The sequence below is a fragment of the Schistocerca piceifrons genome, chromosome 4 (assembly GCF_021461385.2).
Source record: "Schistocerca piceifrons isolate TAMUIC-IGC-003096 chromosome 4, iqSchPice1.1, whole genome shotgun sequence".
Classification (NCBI taxonomy): domain Eukaryota; kingdom Metazoa; phylum Arthropoda; class Insecta; order Orthoptera; family Acrididae; genus Schistocerca; species Schistocerca piceifrons.
The window spans coordinates 467,372,811-467,398,755 of record NC_060141.1 but is presented as its reverse complement, the minus strand read 5'-3'; the positions used below and the strand labels follow the sequence as shown (position 1 = coordinate 467,398,755).

At 43.9% G+C, this 25,945-nt stretch overlaps 1 protein-coding gene across 1 annotated transcript in view; it reads left to right on the top strand.

Annotated features, from left to right (window-relative positions):
• LOC124795915 (proton-coupled amino acid transporter-like protein CG1139) overlaps positions 1-25,945 on the top strand; it is a 104,693-nt gene that overhangs the window by 67,157 nt on the left and 11,591 nt on the right. Inside the window, exons 5-6 of the mRNA XM_047259995.1 lie at positions 4,484-4,756; positions 10,313-10,491. Of these exons, the coding sequence (XP_047115951.1) occupies positions 4,484-4,756; positions 10,313-10,491 (452 nt within the window). The remainder of the gene's footprint in view (positions 1-4,483; positions 4,757-10,312; positions 10,492-25,945) is intronic.

Genomic DNA, 25,945 nt, shown 5'->3' with positions numbered 1-25,945 from the left:
GATGATTTCAGCCGTAAATAGAAATATTAAAAAAGGTAGGAAGATTTTTCTGTTTAGCAAAAGTGACAAAAAGCAGATTACAGAGTACCTGACGGCTCAACACAAAAGTTTTGTCTCAAGTACAGATAGTGTTGAGGATCAGTGGACAAAGTTCAAAACCATCGTACAATAAGCGTTAGATGAGTATGTGCCAAGCAAGATCGTAAGAGATGGAAAAGAGACACCGTGGTACAACAACCGAGTTAGAAAACTGCTGCGGAAGCAAAGGGAACTTCACAGCAAACATAAACATAGCCAAAGCCTTGCAGACAAACAAAAATTACGCGAAGCGAAATGTAGTGTGAGGAGGGCTATGCGAGAGGCGCTCAATGAATTCGAAAGTAAAGTTCTATGTACTGACTTGGCAGAAAATCCTAAGAAATTTTGGTCTTATGTCAAAGCGGTAGGTGGATACAAACAAAATGTCCAGACACTCTGTGACCAAAATGGTACTGAAACAGAGGATGACAGACTAAAGGCCGAAATACTAAATGTCTTTTTACAAAGCTGTTTCACAGAGGAAGACTGCACTGTCGTTCCTTCGCTAGATTGTCGCACAGATGACAAAATGGTAGATATTGAAATAGACAACAGAGGGTTAGAGAAACAATTAAAATCGCTTAAAAGAGGAAAGGCAGCTAGACCTGATGAGATACCAGTTCGATTTTACACAGAGTACGCGAAGGAACTTGCCCCCCTTCTTGCAGCGGTGTACCGTAAGTCTCTAGAAGAGCGTAGCGTTCCAAAGGATTGGAAAAGGGCACAGGTCATCCCCGTTTTCAAGAAGGGACGTCGAACAGATGTGCAGAACTATAGACCTATACCTCTAACGTCGATCAGTTGTAGAATTTTGGAACATGTATTATGTTCGAGTATAATGACTTTTCTGGACACTAGAAATCTACTCTGTAGGAATCAGCATGGGTTTCGAAAAAGACGGTCTTGTGAAACCCAGCTCGCACTATTCGTCCACGAGACTCAGAGGGCCATAGATACGGGTTCACAGGTAGATGCCGTGTTTCTTGACTTCCGCAAGGCGTTCGATACAGTTCCCCACAGTCGTTTAATGCACAAAGTAAGAGCATATGGACTATCAGACAAATTGTGTGATTGGATTGAAGAGTTCCTAGATAACAGAACGCAGCATGTCATTCTCAGTGGAGAGAAGTCTTCCGAAGTAAGAGTGATTTCAGGTGTGCCGCAGGGGAGTGTTGTAGGACCGTTGCTATTCACAATATACATAAATGACCTTGTGGATGACATCGGAAGTTCACTGAGGCTTTCTGCGGATGATGCTGTGGCATATCTAGAGGTTGTAACAATGGAAAATTGTACTGAAATGCAGGAGACTCTGCAGCGAATTGGCGCATGGTGCAGGGAATGGCAATTGAATCTCAATGTAGACAAGTGTAATGTGCTGCGAATATATACAAAGATAGATCCCTTATCATTTAGCTACAATATAGGAGGTCAGCAACTGGAAGCAGTTAATTCCATAAATTATCTGGGAGTACGCATTAGGAGTGATTTAAAATGGAATGATCATATAAAGTTGATCGTTGGTAAAGCAGATGCCAGACTGAGATTCATTGGAAGAATCCTAGGGAAATGCATTCCGAAAACAAAGGAAGTCGGTTACAGTACGCTTGTTCGCCCACTGCTTGAATACTGCTCAGCAGTGTGGGGTCCGTACCACATAGGGTTGATTGAAGAGATAGAGAAGATCCAACAGAGAGCAGCGCGCTTCTTCACAGGATCATTTAGTAATCGCGAAAACGTTACGGAGATGATAGATAAACTCCAGTGGGAGACTCTGCAGGAGAGACGCTCAGTAGCTCGGTACGGGCTTTTGTTGAAGTTTCGAGAACATACCTTCACCGAGGAGTCAAGCAGTATATTGCTCCTTCCTACGTATATCTCCCGAAGAGACCATGAGGATAAAATCAGAGAGATTAGAGCCCACGCAGAAGCATACCGACAATCCTTCTTTCCACGGACAATACGAAACTGGAGTAGAAAAGTGAACCGATAGAGGTACTCAAGGTACCCTCCGCCACACACCGTCAGGTGACTTGCGGAGTATGGATGTAGATGTAGATGTAAATGGTGTTGGCGCCGTCGTCGGCATGTTTACCTCAGCTGTTATTGTTGGCGTTGGTTTGCGTTGATCCTGATGTGAATAACCCGCTCTTCACATTAACTCACTCTCTGTCCTACCTTCCGTTTCATAACGTGCCCAAAGTCGGACGTCTGTAACCGCTGATCGCGGCCAGTGCTAACCTAAGGAGTTAGATAACGTCCGAAGTTTCGCACCTCGTCGAAACGTAAGCATATACGAATGAGCAATGGGGAGAAGGCTGTTCTAAATGAAGTGAACAGTAAGTATACTGAATAATTAAAGTAAAAATTTGGTACTTAGAATATCATAATATTGGAATCTGGGATTGTGGTTTGATCCTAAGGAGAGACGGAATATGGAATACAAAATTTCCTACTTGAACCCTCGTGATTGACCTTGACTACAGTAATACACTACTGGCCATTAAAATTGCTACACGAAGAAGAAATGCAGATGATAAACGGGTATTCATTGGACAAATATATTATACTATAACTGACATGTGATTACATTTTCACGCAATTTGGGTGCGTAGATCCTCAGAAATCAGTACCCAGAGCAACCACCTCTGGCCGTAATAACGGCCTTGATACGCCTGGGCATTGAGTCAAACAGAGCTTGGATGGCGTGTACAGTTACAGCTGCCCATGCAGCTTCAACACGATACCACAGTTCATCAAGAGTAGTGACTGGCGTATTGTGACGAGCCAGTTGCTCGGCCACCATTGACCAGACGTTTTCAATTGGTGAGAGATGTGGAGAATGTGCTGGCCAGGGCAGCAGTCGAACATTTTCTGTATCCAGAAAGGCCCGTACAGGACCTGCAACTTGCGGTCGTGCATTGTCCTGCTGAAATGTAGGGTTTCACAGGGCTCGAATGAAGGGTCAAGCCACGGCTGCAGGATCCGTTACAGCCTTGCGGATAAGATGCCTGTCATCTCGACTGCTAGTGATACGAGGCCGTTGGGATCCAGCACGGCGTTACGTCTTACCCTCCTGAACCCAACGATTCCATATTCTGCTAACAGTCCTTGGATCTCGACCAACGCGAGCGGCAATGTCGCGATATGATAAACCGCAATCGCGATGGGCTACAATCCGACCTTTATCGAAGTCGGAAACGTGAAGGTACGCATTTCTCCTCCTTACACGAGGCATCACAACGTTTCACCAGGCAACGCCGGTCAACTGCTGTTTGTGTATGAGAAATCGGTTGGAAACATTCCTCATGTCAGCACGTTGTAGGTGTCGCCACCGGCGCCAACCTTGTGTGAATGCTCTGAAAAACTAATCATTTGCATATCACAGCATCTTCTTCCTGTCGGTTAAATGTCGCGTCTGTAGCACGTCATCTTCGTGGTGTAGCAATTTTAATGGCCAATAGTGTATCTCTCAAGAATGGTAGTAATGAGAAAGAGAGCCAATGGAAGCGGCACAGATCCCAAGGGCGGCGTCATGTTACGTACATCATTGCTGATGGGACGGCCAATGATGTGTTGCATGGGCCACAAAAGTAGCAACCTCTTCTTTATAAAGGGTGCAGCACACATCAGACACAGTTTTGTTATGGTTTCGCCCATGTTTACTCACTGCACTGTCAGTTGGTACTTCACTTGGCACTTATCACTCTTCATGGTCATTAAATACGGACACTGTTCATAATACCCTTGCCGTAGACTTGACCATTGGATTGGCACGCGGTAACGCTCCAGGCACTGACCATACCTCTCTACAATCACTGCCGTGACTCGACTACTATCTGAATTCATTTAGTGTGGCCTGAACAACTGTTTCTGCATGTTCAATAAACACCTGTAAGTGTTTCGGTCTTTTTGGTACGTAAACTGATCAAATGTGGTATCTATCAGGTCATGCTCGAAAGCATAAATCTGAAGATTTAAACATTTGGTATTAGGATACGAGAGTGCAAACCGAAAACCGATAGTTTCAGTGATAACCACCGCCCTTACCCCGCAGCCTACATCCGCGGCCCGGCCATGCGGCGGTTATAGACGCCAGCACGCGTTGGACACTTCCGTTGTTCTCTTTCGACAGCCACTGACTCTACATCGGAAGTTTCGAACTACAATTTGTTATATTTGAACTTACATATTTTTCGGTCTTCATTCGCTTTATTTGTGTTTTGACCAACAGTGCGGGTCCGTCTTTTTAAGAATCTGTGTCAATCAAAATAATGGGTATCACAATATGAATTAAGCAACAACTTGTTACTTTGCGTTACTTAATGGATTTATAGCTAAGTAAGAAACGAATGTTCGTGCTGTGACACTACTTTACGATATAAATAATCTTACATTCTCACAGGTTGTGGACGAGTACTACAGTGGGCTGGACCTGAGGATCTACATGTTGATTTTGTTGCTGCCACTCATACTAATAAACATGGTGCGCAACCTGAAGCTCCTGGCTCCATTCACAACGCTGGCCAGCCTCCTGACCATAGCAGGATTCGGTATCACCTTCTACTACCTGGTGATCGACTCGCCTACACTCGACGACAAAGTGCCTTTTGGAACGCTCGAAGAATTTCCTCTCTTCCTCGGAACGGTGCTTTTCTCACTAGAGGCGATTGGTGTTGTAAGTATTTTACGAAGGAAATTCATCGCTTAATAAAGACGAACGTAATGAACACATGTATCCTTAGCATTATTATAAGTAAATGTGACTTTAAAGAATATCTAGTATGTGCAAGATGATTCGAGTTTACAGCTTTGCCGGCCGAGGTGGCCGAGCGGTTCTAGGCGCTACAGTCTGGAACCGCGCGACCGCAATGGTCGCAGGTTCGAATCTTGCCTCGGGTATGGATGTGTGTGATGTGCTTAGGTTAGTTAGGTTTCAGTAGTTCTAAGTTCTAGGGGACTGATGACCTCAGAAGTTAAGTCCCATAGTGCTCAGATCCATTTGAACCATTTTACAGCTTTAAAGTAGAAACTTCCTATACTTTCTTGACATTACTGCTTGCGAGTAGTTAATTCGATAATGGAGGTAAGTGATAGGCGGGGACTGGTGGTGTTGGGAGGGGGGGGGGGGGGCAGAAATTGTAGTGGGAGACCAAGGGTCATATACAGTAAGTGAATTAAAATGGACGTAATTGGCAGTAGCTATGTTGAGATGAAGAGTCTTGACCAGGAGAGATGAGCATGGAGAGCTGCATCAAATCAGTTTTTGGACTAATGACCACAACAAAAATCCTTTTGGTCAGATTAAGCATAAATACGACAGTTAGGATACTGGATAAATTACAAAAAAAAACTTAAATCATACATGTAGGTTCAATAGCTCAACATGCAGTCGCTGATCAACATAATGGCTTGTCAACAGGCGTAGTTAGTATGCTAGACGTAATTTTACTGCCATCATACAATTACCTTACACTACGTTCTAGCTGAAGACACCAAGCTATACAACGTTCATCTACGGGCTGCATAGGCGGACCTTCGACTTTTAACGAAGCCTAGCAGCCAATGTATTTCTGCAGTTCTTGAGAGAACCACTGCTTGCGATGCTGGAAGAAATGCCTTTGCATCTGCGAAGGGGCGTCAACATGATGATGCACCAGCCAACTCGTAGGACCTCAGTCTTTCGCACTTTTACTTATTTAGGCACGTGAATCCAGTTTCAGTTTGACAGAATGCAACACAGGTGTAAGAGGTCCATGACTAAGGAATTTATTGCTAGCGCACTCGAGCAGATGTAGTTTCGACGGATTGCTCACGCGCTGCCCGCGGTATGTAAGCTATAAGAGAATCTCAGACCAGAGAGCAGTGTTGTAGGCAGTAGGAACTAAGTGGCAGTAGGAGTAAGTAGTAGCTAGGAGTTTGGTGTATCGAATTGGATGGGCCGGTCGTGGGGAGCGACGGCGGTGCCTGAGCGATGTAGTATAAGGTAAAAGCAGCCTCGAACATATGTATTATTTTTATATCAAGTCCCATGTAAATGTTTTAAAAAAATCTCTTAATAATAATCTTTCTTAAAAAAATTAACTTTTGGCAATCATTCATCTCAATTTAAAGAATTTTCTAATTTCTCCAATCCATAATCATTCCGATTATTGTGAAGAAAAATCAGTTGTTTCTTTTTGTACATGACAAATCTATCGGCCAGAAATGCACTGGGCTGCGCCAGAAAGATTTCTTATAGGAGCAGATATATATGCGTTATTTGGCGACTTTATTGAGGTAAGAATTTTCAATTAATTCAAAATGAATTTTCGGGGCCATGACGCAGCACTGCTGACGTCCAGACTTTATCAGTTTAAATTCACAGTCAATTATTGAAAGGTTGTAAATGAGCCACAATTTTATTAGGAGGTTAGTCACATTTTATTATTGGTAGGTTACGGAATTTATCTGTTGCTTGGTTATGCTGAATGCGAATGTTATATTTTTTCTGTTGGGATGTTATTATAATTTATCTGTTGGGAGGTTACACAGATGTTGAGCAATTCATCGACTTTGCCTCTTACATACAGACTTACTTGAACTAGGACGTTATATCTTTGTCTGAGGTAAAAAGTCTCAGAAATAAAAAATAAAAGAAATAACACATATCTCCCAGTTCCGTCCGAGATTTCCTAGGGTCTTCCCTTCGTTTTAGGGCAAATAACGGAACCAATATTCTCCTCCCAAATTTAAACAATTTTAGTGATCTGCTAAAAAAAGGGACGCTTCGTGCATGGAATGTAATGAGCAGGGTGTTCGTGATACGAATAAACAGCGTTTAACACTGCCACCAAACATTTCCAGGCACATATTCATCTGACCTTGTTTATTTCCTATCCCCTCAAGGATAGTCTCCCGCTCGTAAGTAGTATATCTATAGCGACGACAGCGCACTTTACCTTAAATTACGTACTGAAGTATGCGATGCCACTGACTATCTTTGACGATGGCCAATTGACTCTCAAAAGTGCAAGTGTTAGCGTGGGTTGCCCACAAGCAAGGGCAGTCTTATCAATGATGTCATCTTCCTTATCAATGACGTCGTCAAGCAACGCCCTCTCCCCTGCCCCTCCGTGTGTGTGAGAGAGAGAGCGCCCGCGGGGGGGACGTACATGTGCTCACATAATTCAGAGGCAATTATATTACGTAAATACAATTGATATAGAATCAATATTTCCAGTCAAATATTATGGATTTAAAAACAGATATTTTACAAAATATTGTTCTATCTTTTCAGAAAATTTATAAGTCCTTAGAGTGTAATATCCTTAGCTAATGCACTACCACTCAGTGACTGACCTTAGAGAGAAACCTCTAAAAGCTCTTTGTTCCCCAAGAAAAAAATTGCACAATAATATATATTGCAAATCTTGATAACAGGAACAATAATACAAGATAAGGAGGATGGTAAGAAGCTTACAGCCGCGCGGGATTAGCCGAGCGGTTTTAGGCGCTGCAGTCATGGACTGTGCGGTTGGTCCCGGCGGTGGTTCGAGTCCTGCCGTGGGCATGGGTGTGTGTGTGTATGTGTGTGTGTGTGTGTGTGTGTGTGTGTGTGTTTGTCCTTAGGACAGTTTAGGTTAAGTGGTGTGTAAGATTAGCGACCTTAGCAGTTAAGTCCCATAAGATTTAACACACATTTGAACATTTTGAACAAGGAGCGTAGAGACATTACAACACTAAAAAATCACTAGTTACCATGTGTAGCATGTTAATGGTTTAATGGTTTATAGGAACTTACAATGTTATATATATAGGATGGTCCACTGATAATGACCGCGCCAAATATCTCATGAAATAAGCATCAAACGAAAAAACTACAAAGAACGAAACTCGTCTAGCTTAAAGGGAGACACCAGATGGTGCTATGGTTGGCCCTCTAGATGGCGCTGCCACAGGTCAAACGGATATAAACTGTGTTTTTTTTTTTGTAAATAGGAACCCCCATTTTTATTACATATTCGCGTAGTACGTAAAGATATATGAATGTTTTAGTTGGACCACTTTTTTCGCTTTGTGATAGATGGCGCTGTAATAGTCACAAACGTATAAGTACGTGGTATCACGTAACATTCCGCCAGTGCGGACGGTATTTGCTTCGTGATACATTACCCGTGTTAAAACGGACCGTTTACCAATTGCGGAAAAAGTCTATAGCGTGTTGATGTATGGCTATTGTGATCAAAATGCCCAACGGGCGTGTGCTATGTATACTGCTCGGTATCGTGGACGACATCATCCAAGTGTCCGGACCGTTCGCCAGATAGTTAGGTTCGAAAATGGCTCTGAGCACTATGGGACTTAACATCTGTGGTCATCAGTCCCCTAGAACTTAGAACTACTTAAACCAAACTAACCTAAGGACATCACACACATCCATGCCCGAGGCAGGATTCGAACCTGCGACCGTAGCAGTCGTGCGGTTCCGGACTGAGCGCCTAGAACCGCTAGTCCACCGCGGCCGGCGGATAGTTAGGTTATTTGTGAAACGTCTACCACAACCTGCAACAAATGATGATGCCCAAGTAGGTGTTTTAGCTGCTGTCGCGGCTATTGCGCACATCAGTAGCAGACAAATTACGCGAGAATCGGGAATCTCAAAAACTTCGGTGTTGAGAATGCTACATCAACATCGATTGCACCCGTACCATATTTCTATGCACCAGGAATTGCATGGCGCCGACTTTGAACGTCGTGTACAGTTCTGCCACTGGACACAAGAGAAATTACGGGACGATGACAGATATTTTGCACGCGTTCAATTTAGCAACGAAGCGTCATTGACCAAGAGCGGTAACGTAAACCGGTATAATATGCACTATTGGGCAACGGAAAATCCACGATGACTGCGACAAGTGGAACATCAGCGACCTTGGCGGGTTAATGCATGGTGCGGCTTTATGGGAGGAAGGATAATTGGCTCCCATTTTGTCGATGGCAATCTAAATGGTGCAATGCAAGCTGATTTCCTACGTAATGTTCTACCGATGTTACTACAAGATGTTACACTGCATGACAGGATGGTGCCTTACTTCCAACATGATGAATGTCCGGCACATAGCTCGCGTGCATTTGAAGCGGTATTGAATAGTCAATGCATGTGCGAACATTACGTTAGGCGAACTACTCGCTGATGAGAGGAATGTCGTTACACGTATTGCCAAATGCATTGAGGTTGACGGACATCATTTTGAGCATTTATTGCGTTAATGTGGTATTTACAGGTAATCATGCTGTAACAGTATGCGTTCTCAGAAATGATAAGTTCGCAAAGGTATATGGATCACATTCGAACAACCGAAATAAAATGTGCAAACGTACCTATGTTCTATATTTTAATTTAAAAAACCTACCTGTTATCAACTGTTCTTCTAAAATTGTGAGCCATATGTTTGTGACTATTACAGCGCCATATATCACAAAGCGAAAAAAGTGGTCCAACTAAAACATTCATCTTTCTTTACGTCCTACACGAATATGTAATATAAAATGGGGGTTCCTATTTAAAAAAACGTAGCTGATATCCGTTTGAGCTATGGCAGCGCTTTCTACCGGGCCAACCACAGCGCCATCTGGTTTCCCCCTTCAAGCTAGAGAAGTTTCGGTCTTTGTAGTTTCTTCGTTTGATGCTTATTTCGTGAGATATTTGGCGCGGTCACAATCAATGGACCACCCTGTACATTTCATCACAGAATATTCGAGCGTATTTGAAATGCTTAGGTATTATTCTTTAACGATAGAATTAATTTCCCTATTTATCAAAATGACCTTTAGTGAAGGAATGTGTTAATATAACTATAAATTTGTCGGCATCAAGGTGGTTGGAGCGAACCTTTAGCTTATCTGAAGTAGGGCGGTGCAAATGTTGTCATCTTTTTGTAATTAATTATCCAGACATAAGTCTACTGCGGTTCATGGACGTTATAGAATATTAAAGCAAAGTATACGAACAGAATATTATAAATGGACCGCTTTACCGAGTCTTAAACACTGATTTCCTCTCAGAGTGCACATAAAGATAAAGACCGTTATCTTGCACGCAAGATCTATCAGACCAGGAAAAAAAATTGAACGCAAAATTTGATCCTAAATGTGTTATTGTGAACGTGATGACACGAGAACACACTCATAGCCTGTAATTTGGAAACATTTGCGTCCTGTGTAATGCGTTCGTACCTTAAATTTATTACAGATTCTACCACTGGAGGACAGCATGAAAACACCGAAGAGATTCCGTGAGCCGCTTGGAGTACTTAACATAGCCATGGTTCTCGTCGTCTCTCTGTTCACGGTAACCGGATTCCTTGGGTACATGAAGTATGGGGATGAGACGAAAGGAAGTATAACGCTCAGCCTGCCAAACAAAGAAAAGTAAGTAATGCGAAAAAATGTCTGTCCATAAAAAGCCATTCGCCATTCCAGCAAATTAATTTGAAAACTTACTTGATTCTTCTAGTACATCAATACCTCATTACATTTACGAATAGCAAATTCCAAATCTAAAACAAACATTTTGTTGCGGTCTAATATTAAACTACTTTTTGAGTTCATAGTTTGTGATTGAGCGCAGTAGTAGAACTATTTTCCACGTAAGTGGGTGGGATTTCAGAATAATTTAGTTGATGTACAAGAGGATTAAACGTTGGAGAAATCCAGGGTAATAAAACCGAAAATGTCTTGATCTTTGCCGTTGTTGTTCCATAGAATTCAATGCCGAGAATCTATTTCTTATTGTAATGACAAAAAAGATGTGTGTGCTCCGGCAGCGAACAAAGACTGTAAGAGCCATGTAGTCTTGCACATGGTAATGCTTGACAAAAATCTGAAGCATTCCGACTACGCAGCTGTTTTTACGGATGGGTCGAAACAGGAGCATTCTGTTGGTTGCTCTGTTGTCTTTCCAGATCGTGTCCTCAAGGTCCGACTGCCTAAAGCATTTACTGTCTTTGCTGCAGAAATGACTGCTATCTTGCGGGCACTGGAGCAGATGAGATGCTCTTCCCGCCCTAATTTTTTTGTCTGTCTTGATTCACTAAGTGCCCTTCACTCATTGCAACGTTTGTATCCAGCAGATAAAATAGTCCAGACCATCCAGGATGCCCTCCTCCAACTATAACGACTCGGGAAGGAGGTGGTTTTTTGCTGGGTTCCAGGCACGTCGGCATTGCTAGGAACTAAAGGGCAGATCACGCAGCCAAGGAGACGTGTCTCGATCAGTGTGCCATCCCCCTGCACGCACTCACCTCGCTATTGAGCTCACGAATCATGCGTCGGTGTGAGGATAAGTGGCTGGAAATGACTGACAATAAGCTCCGTTTAGTCAAGCCCACAACGCGTGTGTGGTGTACTTCTTTCCAGACGGGACGAGGTTCTCCTGACTCGTCTTCGGATAGTCCACAGTCCTATGACGCATGGCTTCCTGCTCCGGCGAGAGGACCGTCCAATGTGTGATACTTGTGGCGGCCAGGTCACTGTGCGCCACGTTTTACTGGACTGCGTTTTATTTTCTGACCAGCGGGCTGCGGCTTACTTGCTGGCGGATCTGCCATGTCTTTTAGGAAATATTCTAACGATTGTGGTTAAAGTGTTAGAGCTCTGTGACTTGGCCAATGTTTTTAGCAAGATTTTAGGGAGAGAGTCTTAATTTGTGCACAGGATGACTGGCTCGCTCATATTTTACGTAAATGGCCAGACAGTGACAATTTCCTGTGGCATCCTTGACGCTCCTTTCTCGTTTTCCTTACGTTTTATTTTCTTATACAGCATTTTGCATCTTTTCCCCCTTTCTTTGCGTGTCTGCTTCGATTTTACTGAATTCGTACAATTTCGTTTCTTTTAATGTGTGTCAGGGCGCTGATGACCTCGACGTTCAGCGCCCGTAAGCCCGAACACACACACACACACACACACACACACACACACACACACACACACACACACACACGCACACAGAAGAAGAGGAGAAAACGAAATGAAACTTATCGAACGGAGAATATGATTGTACACTACTGGCCATTAAAACTGCTACACCAAGAAGAAATGCAGATGATAAACAGGTATTCATTCGACAAATATATTATACTAGAACTGACATGTGATTACATTTTCACGCAATTTGGGTGCATAGATCCTGAGAAATAAGTATCCGGAACAACCACCTCTGGCCCTAATAACGGCCTTGATACGCCCGGGCATTGACTCAAACAGAGCTTCAATGGCGTGTACAGGTACAGCTGCCCTTGCAGCTTCAACACGATACCACAGTTCATCAAGAGTAGTGACTGGCGTATTGTGACTAGCCAGTTGCTCGGCAACCATTGACCAGACGTTTTCAATTGGTGAGAGATCTGGAGAATGTGCTGGCCAGGGCAGCAGTCTAACATTTTCTGTATGCAGAAAGGCCCGTACAGGAGCTGCAACATGCGGTCGTCCATTATCCTGCTGAAATGTAGGGTTTCGCAGAGATCGAATGAAGGGTAAAGCCACGGGTCGTAACACATCTGAAATGTAGCGTCCACTGTTCAAAGTGCCGTCAGTGCGAACAAGAGGTGATAGACGTGTAACCAATGGCACCCCATACATCACGCCAGGTGATAGGCATGGCGATGACGAATACACGCTTCCAATGTGCGTTCACCGCGATGTCGCCAAACACGGATGCGACCATCATGATGCTGTAAACAGAACCTGGATTCATCCGATAAAATGACGTTTTGCCATTCGTGCACCCAGATTCGTCGTTGAGTACACCATCGCAGGCGCTCCTGTCTGTGATGCAGCGTCAAGGGTAACCGCAGCCACGGTCTCCGAGCTGATATTCCATGCTGCTGCAAACGTCGTCGAACTGTTCGTGCAGATGGTTGTTGTCTTGCAAACGTTCCCATCTGTTGACTCAGGGATCGAGACGTGGCTGTACGATCCAGTACAGCCATGCGGATAAGATGTCTGTCATCTCGACTGCTAATGAAATGAGGCCGATGGGATCCAGCACGGCGTTCCGTATTACCCTCCTGAACCCACAGATTCCAAATTCTGCTAACAGTCTTTGGATCGCGACCAACGCGAGCAGCAATGTCGTGATATGATAAACCGCAACCTCGATAGGCTACAATCCGACCTTTATCAAAGTCGGAAACGTGATGGAACGCATTTCTCCTCCTTAAACGGGGCATGACAACAACTTTTCACCAGGCAACGCCGGTCAACTGCTGTTTGTATATGAGAAATCGGTTGGAAACTTTCCTCATGTCAGCACGTTGTAGATGTCGCCACCGGCGCCAATCTTTTGTGAATGCTCTGAAAAGCTAATCATTTGCATATCACAGCATCTTCTTCCTGTCGGTTAAATTTCGAGTCTGTAGCACGTCACATTCGTGGCGTAGCTATTTTAATGGCCAGTAGTGTAATTGGCAGCATCAGTATTACATAGTATTCCCTCTGGCCTGGATGTACGCAGTGAGTCGGTTGGAAAGTGCATCAAAAAGCCGTTGTATCGTCTCATGAGCTAAGCTGGGCCACAACTGGTGTAACTCGTCCTTGGTATCCTGAATACTGGGGCTGAGACGGCGCTGACGTTCGAGTTGGTACCACTCATATTACATCGGGGACAGATCTGGGGATCTTGTTGGCCACGGGAGTACATTAACATCGCGCAGGTAGTTCACCGACACTAATGCCATGTGTGGACGACCATTGAACTACTGAAAAATGACACGAACAGACTGCCACCTGGGCGGTAACATACTCTGAGGTAAAAGAAGTCATGGGTTGAATCCTGTTATCATGTCGAACCTCATTCTGTCCGGCGTAGCGCTGCAACTCGACGTGATATGGACTCAAAAAGTAGTTGGAAGTCCATTACAGAAATGTTAAGCTGTTCTTTTCGTGCACGACCTAACCTTTCCGTTATGTCACAGAAACATTTTATGGGTTCCATAATGGGCGAACTAGGTGGCGAAATCATTTCTTTGAATAGTCCAGAATGTTCTTCAGACCAGTCGCAAACAACTGTAGCCCAATGACATGGCACTTGTCTTCCATAAAATACGTGAATGGCTGTAAATGGTCTCCAAGTAGCCGAATATAACACTACCAATCAATGATCGGTTGATATGGACCAGAGGACCCAGTCCACTCAGTGTAAACACAGCCCACACCTTTATGCAGCCACCACCAGCTTGCAGAGTGCCTTGTTGACAACCTGGGACCATGGCTTCATGGGGTCTGCGCCACACTTCTATCCTACGATCAAATCTTACCAAGTGAAGTTGGGACTCATCTGACCAGACCACGGTTTTCCATTCGTCTAGGGTCCGATCGATATGGTCACGAGCCCAGGAGAGGCGCTGCAGGCGACGCTGTGCTTTTGGCAAAGACACTCACATCGGTTATCTGCGACCATAGCCTGTTAACACCAAACTTCGTAGCACATTCCTAACGGATATGCTCGTCGTACGTCCCACATTGATTTCTTCCGTTATTTCATGCAGTGTTGCTTGTCTGTTGGTACTGACAACTCTACGTACACGCCGCTGCTCTCTGTCGGTAAGTGAAGACGGTCGGCCACTGCATTGACCGTGATATTTGGTATTCTCGGCCCACTCTTGACACTGTGGATCTTGAATTGCCTAACGGTTTCCGAAATGGAAAGTCCCACGCGTCTAGCTCTAACTGGCATTCCGCGTTCAAGGTCTGTTAATTACCATTGTGCGGCCATAATCATGTCGGAAACCTTTTCATATGATCCTCCTGATTGTAAATACCAGCTCCTGTCGCTGTCGCTTCTTTGGTGAACTTTCGTTGCTCAGCAGCTTGAGCACTGAAGGCATGAAAATGCTGTTCTTGCTGTTCCTGTGGGGAAGAAAATAAAAACCTTACCTATACGAATTTGCCTTGGGTGACATGCTGATAATTTCCTGTGACATTGGCGAGAAAATTACTCTGGCACCAGGTCAGACCAACGTGTGTTCGGCCTGTGATGGCACAATACACGGACGAGCACGTTGCAGGATTCCCCTGCTTTCTCCTAGGACGACCTCGCAATGATCCTGAATCTGTCCTGCAATAACAGGATGCCTTTGTCTTAGTGTAGTAGACGAGTGGAATGTTCCCTCGGAAGAGGTCGGTTCTCGATCCTTTGCAGCGTTGTGATGACCGAATTGGCGGCCTTTCCCCACACCGCAGCTGCATACTCTAACACTGGTTGCAGTGTTGGGTACAGCTTAACAAGGTGTAATGACGGCACAGCAGACTGTGGTTTGAGCAATGGGTACAGAGCGCGAAGGTGCCCTATTCCTCTGTTCGTCTCGGATATGACTCGCCCTGAATAGTCTTTGGTCTAATGTGACACCTAGGTACTTAGCCGTCTTGCTCCACAGGATTGGTTCTCCAAGGATTTCGACTGGTGCGAGATCTGGGGCAGTTCTCTTTGGGTGAAGATCACCGCGTCCTGTACTCATCAATCGCGACGCTCTGGGTCACAGCACAAAGTGTTAAGTGTCCTGATGTTCGTTGCATTTTTTTTAAATCCAGGCCTGTTGTTTTATCTGGTGTCTCGCTGGCACTGAGTGAGGTTTTACCTCACGTAACATGACCGCTGTTTTGTGAACGTTATATGGAACTTTTTTATCTCACTGCATGTAAAAATTAACAACAGCTTCAGTTCCTGTTCACTTTCAGTATCAGACCTGATGATGGGCATGCAAGAGCCCGAAACCGGTCGTGGTTTATGTACTGAATAATAAAAAGAACCTTACAACTGAAGCGGTATTTCCTACCTCTACTATAACGCTCAGTTGCGGACGTTCCTCCAGCAGAATTGTTTGTATAACGAATGTGTTATGAGCGCTGCCTGACATCAGAAGTTGTCCTCTCGTATATGGTGCTTGACCACGGTGCACCACATTTTAGTAGACTGTATTTTTCATTCGGGTAGCAGCTCTTTTGCCACCCATTTTATCCCTTTTTTAAATGACAGTGAAGCGAATGTGGTACATCTTCCAAAGTTTTGTGCAATGTCTGATTTGTTCCCTAAAATTTTAGGACAACGTCTTTAATGTGTTGTTAGGGCGGCTGACTCATCCGTGTTTTCTGTAAGTGATCAGCCGGCTACAGATTCCTGTGAATCTATTTTAGTTTTCCTCTTGTGTTACTTGTGTTTTACTTGAAAATTTTAGAATTTCCGACCAACTCTAACGCTTTATTATATGATGTGAGCTACTGCGATTGCGCGGGTGATTGTGGGTAAGATTGGAGAGAATGAACACGATTTTATCTCCAACTGCTATTTCTTTCTTTTATCGCATTTTATATTTTTTACCACAGTCGTTTCTACTAATTACGGATGAACGCAGATAACCTCGTCGCTGAGCGCCACTAACCTACAAACACACAAGACACAAACAAAACGAAAAATGTTTGGGAACTGAAAAGCAGATTCACGTGACACTCAAAGTTCGAGGTAGCTCCTTATCATTATTGAAGGAAGATGTGAACCTTTTAAATTTAGATCAATATGAAAACTGATGGCCTCCCATACGTTGTCATGCATAAATAGCTTCAAGGAATAAATTGCTGTTTTTTTTAAGAAATCAGTATCAAAATTTCGTTTCATGAAGACCTGCATGAATTCCCTGCAGCCTCACCCCTCCCTTAACCATCCCTGGTCTGGTGGCTCTCACCGTGGAACTCGTATTGGGTCACACAGAGCTTCCTCCGTTCTTACAGAATAGTTCGGGCAACTATCTGATCGCTACAGAATGAGAATTATCGATAAAAACTTACTCAGTATACACCGCTGAGCTAAAACATTATCGCCACCTGCTTAATAGTGTGTTGGGCTACATACGGATTCTGTATGGTACGGAGATAACAAGTTGAGTTTTTGGAGGTATCTGGGAGCAGATGTCTACGCACAGGTCACTTACTTTCTCTACATTACGGGCCAGCTGTTTGTGATCCGAAGTTGGCACCCGATAGCGTCCCATGGGTGTTCATCGGGCTGAGATCAAGCCGGGGTGGCCGAGAGGTTCTAGGCGCTACAGTCTGGAACCGCGCGACCGCTACGGTCGCAGGTTCGAATCCTGCCTCGGGCATGGATGTGTGTAATGTCCTTAGGTTAGTTAGGTTTAAGTAGTTCTAAGTTCTAGGAGACTGATGACCTCAGAAGTTAAGTCCCATTTGAACCAATGTCTGTGAGTCAACATGGGAACAGCCTGCGCTGAATATAATTCTCCGAATAGTTTGACTCTGGTCCAGCAGTGTATAAGTATGCTGTCGTCAGATCTGTCACAGATGGCTGCCTATCCTACTTCGCAGAACGGACAATTCCTAGACCTCCACGTTCTTTGGACGTCCACTCGTAGTTTCAACCATTCACCACAAATGCTCACAAGAGAAGCGGGCGAACAGCCGATTTGCTTCGCAGTTTACGTTATCTTGGCACCGGGTCTTAATAATCTGCCGTTTGTCAAAGTTGACGTCAGTGTACGATTCTTTATTCCTTACCGCGTCAGGTGGCCACAGCCGTCAAGTATCTGGGTGTGACTACTCGAAATGATCTCAAATGGAATCATCAGATTACACAAGTAACGGGTAAGGCGAACTCTAGATTGCGGTTTATTGGTAGAATCCTGAAGCGATGCACTCCTTCAACAAAGGAAATAGCTTACAATACGTTAGTTCGTCCTGTCTTGGAGTATTGTTCGTCTGTATGGGACCCTTACTTGTTGGGTCTGATTCAAGAGATTGAGAAGGTCCAACGAAGAGCGGCAAGATTCATGACTGGTACATTTAGCCATCGCGAGAGCGTTACAAATCTCATAGAAAGTTTGAAGCGGGACACACTTGCAGATACACGGCGCGCTAAACAGAAGGGGCTGCTCACTAAATTCCGAAATCCAATCTCCACCGAGAATGTAGAGCATATATTATTACCACCAACTTTCAAATCGCGCAATGATCACCATTCAAAGATAAGGAAATAAGAGCTCGTACTGAGGCGTTCAGACAGTCATTTTTTCGTCGCGCGATCCGCGAGTGGAACAGAGGGGGGGGGGGGGGGGGGGGATATGATTTAGGCCCGAATTGTGCCCTCCATCAAACACCGCTTGATGCCTAGCGGAGTATATATGTAGATGTGGATGTAGGCGGCATTTTTCTAATGGTGGGCAGTGGTCGTAATGGTATGGCTGATCAGTGTAAGTTTAACGAAGAAAACATCCGACTGGGAGTACAAATTGTACCAAGCTTCTAGCTGGGGAAAAATTCATATATTCATTACTTTCCCACGACGTAACCTTGCCGACTTACACCAATCGACATGCCGTCCAAGTCCAGGGTGCTGATCTCCTCAGAGTGATCTTTGGCTTCCATTGATCTGTGAAGACTGTGCCCTATGGGCTGTTGGTTGAAACTTTTGGATAACTCTCTGTTATTTATCTTCTCTGGTTACGATCTTAAAAGCACGTAAGGAAACTATTATTAGTATGCTGGAAGGGAAAAGCTTAATCCATCAGGAGTTCTGGTGTCATGATGCTGTACGACTGTAGGCAGGTTGTGGATCTGACGGTTCTGTGACATCATACTCGTTTACTCGTACAAACCACCGGCCAAACATCTGAACCTTTCCCTGAAGTGACGTATTCCGGCTACCTAGTTGAGTTCCGTCGTTGGAAAATGCTGAGATAGATCCAACATAAATTCAAGAGATCGAATTTACACCTACCGTAAACCGTCTATGTGAATATCGACAACGTTGCCCCATACTATTGTTCCATAGTCGGGAATGGGCCCCAGCAGTGCCTTACCATGGACGTCTTCCAAGTTCTGTGGCACAGCTGACGTCGAGTTTGGCAGTTGGTACAGTCGGAGCAATCGGGCCATTGCCTTGGCTGTCATATATGTGACATGATGGTGCCAAGCTAGACTCTTGTCGACTACGACACTCAGTCACGTGGTCCTGTTGCCTGCTGCACAGTGCCACCCACATGTCTATCTGTTGCACGATGGCAACGTAACCTTTTTATCGGAACTGGCGCTTCAATAGTTTCACTGAAGTACTCCTTATTGCATCATACGGTCATAGGCAAGAATATTTTAGCTAGAGAAACCTGAGATATCAGCAAACGGAATTAAGATTACAAGAATTCTTTCAGACTGTTTTGAGGGTACTTAGCTGAGAAGTTTTCAGGCCTTTGTTGCCTGGCTTAGATTAAAGACTGGGGTTGGTTTTTGCGATGTATTGTCGGTCTGTTAAACGAAACGAGAAATCATGACTATGACTGCATTTAGTTTGCACGTATTCCTTCACGCTGAGCCCTTTGATGATACCTACTAGCCTGAAAACACAAATCGGTGTGGGGTGGCCCATGCTTCAGCGCACCATCAGGCATTCATCAAACGCACACACACACACACACACACACACACACACACACACACACACACACACACACATTGCATAATGTTTCATTTGACTCTGTATTCCTACTTCACTAAAAATCAATGTTTATCTCAAACACTGTACTGACTTGCCAGTAAATTTGGTCTCTCTCTCTCTCTCTCTCTCTCTCTCTCTCTCTCTCTCTTCTGTGTGTGTGTGTGTGTGTGTGTGTGTGTGTTTGTGTGTATAGTCCACTTTTGGTTATGTCAAATACTGTACAGCCTGATCATCACTATATTTCCTCTCTCTCTGTTTAAGTCAAATTCTGTACTGCCTCATCAGTAAATTTCATCTCTGTCTTCGTAATATTTTACAGGGCGAATGGCAAGGAAAATATACAGATAAAAAAACTCAAAATATAAAGTTTATTATACAATAGATTACGTTCCAAAGGAAGTTAGCCGCACACTTAATTGACTGTGGAATATTCCGAGTTTAAATACACTCCTGCAAATTGAAATAAGAACACCGTGAATTCATTGTCCCAGGAAGGGGAAACTTTATTGACACATTCCTGGGGTCAGATACATCACATGATCACACTGACAGAACCACAGGCACATAGACACAGGCAACAGAGCATGCACAATGTCGGCACTAGTACAGTGTATATCCACCTTTCGCAGCAATGCAGGCTGCTATTCTCCCATGGAGACGATCGTAGAGATGCTGGATGTAGTCCTGTGGAACGGCTTGCCATGCCATTTCCACCTGGCGCCTCAGTTGGACCAGCGTTCGCGCTGGACGTGCAGACCGCGTGAGACGACGCTTCATCCAGTCCCAAACATGCTCAATGGGGGACAGATCCGGAGATCTTGCTGGCCAGGGTAGTTGACTTACACCTTCTAGAGCACGTTGGGTGGCACGGGATACATACGGACGTGCATTGTCCTGTTGGAACAGCAAGTTCCCTTGCCGGTCTAGGAATGGTAGAACGATGGGTTCGATGACGGTTTGGATGTACCGTGCACTATTCAGTGTCCCCTCGACGATCACCAGTGGTGTACGGCCAGTGTAGGAGATCGCTCCCCACACCATGATGCCGGGTGTTGGCCCTGTGTGCCTCGGTCGTATGCAGTCCTGATTGTGGCGCTCACCTGCACGGCGCCAAACACGCATACGACCATCATTGGCACCAAGGCAGAAGCGACTCTCATCGCTGAAGACGACACGTCTCCATTCGTCCCTCGATTCACGCCTGTCGCGACACCACTGGAGGCGGGCTGCACGATGTTGGGGCGTGAGCGGAAGACGGCCTAACGGTGTGCGGGACCGTAGCCCAGCTTCATGGAGACGGTTGCGAATGGTCCTCGCCGATACCCCAGGAGCAACAGTGTCCCTAATTTGCTGGGAAGTGGCGGTGCGGTCCCCTACGGACTGCGTAGGATCCTACGGTCTTGGCGTGCATCCGTGCGTCGCTGCGGTCCGGTCCCAGGTCGACGGGCACGTGCACCTTCCGCCGACCACTGGCGACAACATCGATGTACTGTGGAGACCTCACGCCCCACGTGTTGAGCAATTCGGCGGTACGTCCACCCGGCCTCCCGCATGCCCACTATACGCCCTCGCTCAAAGTCCGTCAACTGCACATACGGTTCACGTCCATGCTGTCGCGGCATGCTACCAGTGTTAAAGACTGCGATGGAGCTCCGTATGGCACGGCAAACTGGCTGACACTGACGGCGGCGGTGCACAAATGCTGCGCAGCTAGCGCCATTCGACGGCCAACACCACGGTTCCTGGTGTGTCCGCTGTGCCGTGCGTGTGATCATTGCTTGTACAGCCCTCTCGCAGTGTCCGGAGCAAGTATGGTGGGTCTGACACACCGGTGTCAATGTGTTCTTTTTTCCATTTCCAGGAGTGTAGTACAATACTTTTTACACTTAATATTTTTACATTTTCACACATTTTATGTTCTTACATTTTTTCACACGTACAAATACAAAAAATTATCTAGATATAAAAAATACTACATTCGAATAAACCACATTTTCGCCAATACACTAAAACTGCAGTTAACTTTAAATTATAGCACAAATCGTTTTCATGTGTTTTTTTGTCACCCAATGTAAACCTGTGAATTTAACACATGTTCCTATTCATCATCATTATTTTTAACACTTTTTAGAATACACGGTATTATAAACAGTGGCTATTACAATTATAATGAGAGAAATATTCCTTAGCTACCCAAGTTTTGTCAAATGTATCTGCCTTAATAAAATGAAAATGACACTGAATTGCATTTTGTGGGGAAACTGCATACGCAGTGAGTCAATACTTTCACAACCTCCAAACATGCCATATATCGCCAATATGACAAAAATGCATGACAGACAAACCAGGAAAAGTGGCTTGTTCCAACATACAAAATGTTTTATTAGTGAGTTCGTACTTGCCGATATCTGTTGAGGGCTATCATGTTTCACCAAGCCAAGTTAAATGCATTGTAAAGAAGTATGAGCTGAGTATACGAAATTTCAATACTTTCCAAAATGATTTATAGAAACATCAAGCATTTTTAGTCCAGCATCAATTGTATTCTGAGCTGCGCCTGTCTGCAGGCTTCTGTTTGAAGCTATCAGCTCATGCCTTGTACAGTCTTTCATGTACGACGCGAGTGCTGTCGATGTCTTTATCTGAAAAAGAAGTATCGAGAGTGCCTTATGAAACAATTCACTTCTGACATATCAGGTGTAGAAGCATGAAACCCGAGTTTGTTTGCAATAATTACGCGTCTGCTGTTTGAAACTGATAAAAAATGTTTTATTCAAAATAATCTCCATTGCTATTTATACTTTTCCTCCACCTCGCCGGCAGGCTATGAATGACACGCCAAAAAAAAAAAACACTTCTTCTTTTGAAGCGAACCAGTCAGCGAGACATTTTCCTACATTTTCATACGAATTGAAGCGTTGTTCAGGGAGAGCGTGTCCCAGTGATCCAAGTAGATGATAATAGGACGGAGCCAAGTCTGCAGAGTAAGTCGCATGCCCTAGTATTTCCCAACTGAACGCCTCGATCGTTTCCCTGACCCGTTTTGCTGTGTGTGATGGGGCGTTATCATGGAGCAATATGACTGTGTTGCCTTTTTCCATATTCTGGTCGTTTTTCACGTAATGTTAAATTTAAATTGAACATTTGCTAATGATAGCGGTCAGTGTTAACGGTTTCACCAGTTTTTAGCAGCTCATGGTAGATAACATTCTTCTGATCCCACCAAACACAGAACATTGTCTCCTTTCCAAAGCGATTTGGTCTTGCAGTGGATGTCGATGGTTTGCCTGGATTCATCCAAGATTTACGACGCTTAGGATTCTCAAAATATATCAATTTTTCATTTTCTGTCACTATTCGATGAAGAAACGACTTTCTTTTATACCTGGAGAGCAGCATTTCACAAGTGGTCTTTCGATTTGCTTGCTGTCTTCCATTCAGTTCATGCGGAATCCATTTTCCCATTTTCTGCACCTTTGCCACAGCTTTCAACCGAAGAGAAACGGATTTCTGTGTAACATTCAATTGTTCCGCGAGTTCCTGTTGATTTGAGTATCAGCTTCATCCAATAAGGCCTGCAATTCGTTGTCTTCGAACTTTTTCTGTGGTTCCCCGCACTCGTCGTTTCTCACGCCAAAATCACCACTTTTGAATTTTTTGAACCTCCCGAGACACTGTGTTTTCCCAAGAGCATGTTCGCCGATAGCTTCGACAAGCATTCGATGCGATCCTGCAGCAGTTTTCTTCAAATGATAACAAAAAACCATTGTTGTACGCAAATCGTAGTTCGTAGGCACAAAAGTCGACGTGTTTACGGGCTTGAAAAAGATACCGATGAATGGAACTTGGGTTATTGTGTGTAGACATTCGTCGTCAGCCGCTACAGAAAGCAGACGGTGCTGCAGAAGCGGTCTCACGGGCGCTACACTGACGGCTATAGCGAAATTCCGGTTTCATACTTCTACACTTAAAGTAGTAAAGGAGTTTTGATATTTGGGGAGCAAAATAGCTGATGATGGTCGAAGTAGAGGGGATATAAAATGTAGACTGGCAATAGCAAGGAAAGCCTTTCTGAAGAAGAGAAATTTGTTAACATCGAGTATACATTTAAGTGTCAGGAAGTTGTTTCTGAAAGTATTTGTATGGAGTGTAGCCATGTATGGAAGTGGAACATGGACGATAAATAGTTTAGACAAGAAGAGAATAGAGGCTTTCGAAATGTGGTGCTACAGAAGAATGCTGAAGATTAGATGGGTAGATCACATAACTAATGAGGAGGTATTGAATAGAATTGGGGAGAAGAGGAGTTTGTGGCACAACTTGACTAGAAGAAGGGATCGGTTGGTAGGACATATTCTGAGGCATCAAGGGATCTCCAATTTAGTACTGGAGGGCAGCGTGGAGGGTAAAAATGGTAGAGGGGGACCAAGAGATGAATATATTAAGCAGATTCAGAAGGATGTAGGCTGCAGTAGGTACTGGGAGATGAAGAAGCTTGCACAGGATAGAGTAGCATGGAGAGCTGCATCAAACCAGTCTCAGGACTGAAGACCACAACAACAACTTCTACGCCTGGTATAAATCTTTATTCAATAAGAAGCATTGTTTTTCTAGGTAAGGGGAGCTAGAATGTAAATTTTTCCTTGGTTTTTCGGATTTTTATCCAGTTACAAAATTTGGAATTTTCTCTTTTAAATTGATATATAAATCACTTAAAAACTCGAATAGAAAGTATTTTATTATTAAAAAATCATCTGCTCCTGTTTAAAAAGTTGAAAAATTTTACACGCATCACTTCAAGATCAAATAAATCTGGTAACTTTTTATATAGAAGGCTGTGGTTAGCAGTATTACGAAGACGAAATTATGTTGATGCTGTTGGTAGCACTGTCGAAAACTATATAGAAGCTTTTCATAACATAATCCCATATAGCACGTAGAATTTCTAATAATTGTGCTGTTATGGGGACCAGTGTGAAAAGGTAATCGACTTGCAGATTCTGAGAACGCACTGTTATAAACGTAATTCGGTGAACCAGGCAAATCTTACCTCTAATAGAAACTATGAACGAACGGGTAATGGAATGGAGGCCTCTGCAGCTATTGAAATTTTCAGTTGATCGGTGGAAGAGACAGGTGTTTGTTATTCTAAGTTATTAGGTGATGGGAACTCAAAAGCATATAAAAATATAGTAGCATCTCGGCCTTATGGTGATAAGAGTATCACAGAACAGGAATGAAACTAAGTCTGAGAAACAAGAAAACTTCTGGTTGTAAAACCATAAGAGGAAGGCTGGCAGAGAAAATTGTTGATGAATTACTAAAATACTACGGGGTGTCCATTAGGAATAAAACTGATGATTTGTTCAGCGGGGGGTAGTGTGGGTTGCATTCTTCCACAAACTTTCAATAAACGACAAACCAATACATCAACGTGCGCCTCCTGGACAAATTCATGGTGCAAGTAACACAGTGCCCAATACTCAAACACTTTATGTAGCCAGAAACATTCCATTCCGGCAGTAGTCATATAGGTCATAAAAACCATTTACAGGGTCTTGACACGTCCCGACTTGGTTAAGCGTGTACATGGACAGGCCCATAATTCAAATGGGTCTTTCTACAATCTCATTTGGACTCTCGTACCAAAATCTGTTTTTGTTGGGAGAGAGACTTTAAAATGGTGGGGGTCTTGATATTGTTATTGCTTTTAACGATGGTAACATTAGTAGGGTGGATGTGCTACCGCTATGGGAATTAAATTCCAGAGTTAACTGTATCAGAGAACTTAAAGGGATGAACAGAGTTCGCATCGATAAAGCACAGTATGCAGCATAAATGGCCACTAAGGAGTCCAGGAGGAAGAAAAGTATAAGATCCGTGTAAAACGCAGCGTGGCGCAGAGTGCCTCTCAGTGAGTAAAAATAAAAAAAGTAAAACAAATATTAGGTAACGTCCTAATTTCAGAAGCTGTTTCTGTAAATTTACATCGTCAGTTGCATTATTCCCTAAATCTAAGGAAACACTTGGAATAGAGTACTGAAATTTTCACTGACCTGCATAAATGTACCGGGTCTACTGGACTAAAATAAAACCGGAATAGTAAGCACAATTAAGATTATTTTTAAAAAAGCACGAAAACTTGTACAAAATTGCGCCCACACAGTTAAAACATTGTTTCCCAAACACTGACTGAAATCCAATGATTTCAGTTCATTACACCAAGAACATAATGTGTAACGTCCTGTAACACTTTCATATATATTGTTACACTCGTTTCAAAAATAAAGGGAAAATACAGGAAACACGAGTAACAAAACGAAAAACTGCCGTTATAGGAGATTCCAAATCCCCTTAAGCTAGGCTGTGGGTGAAATATTTTAGACC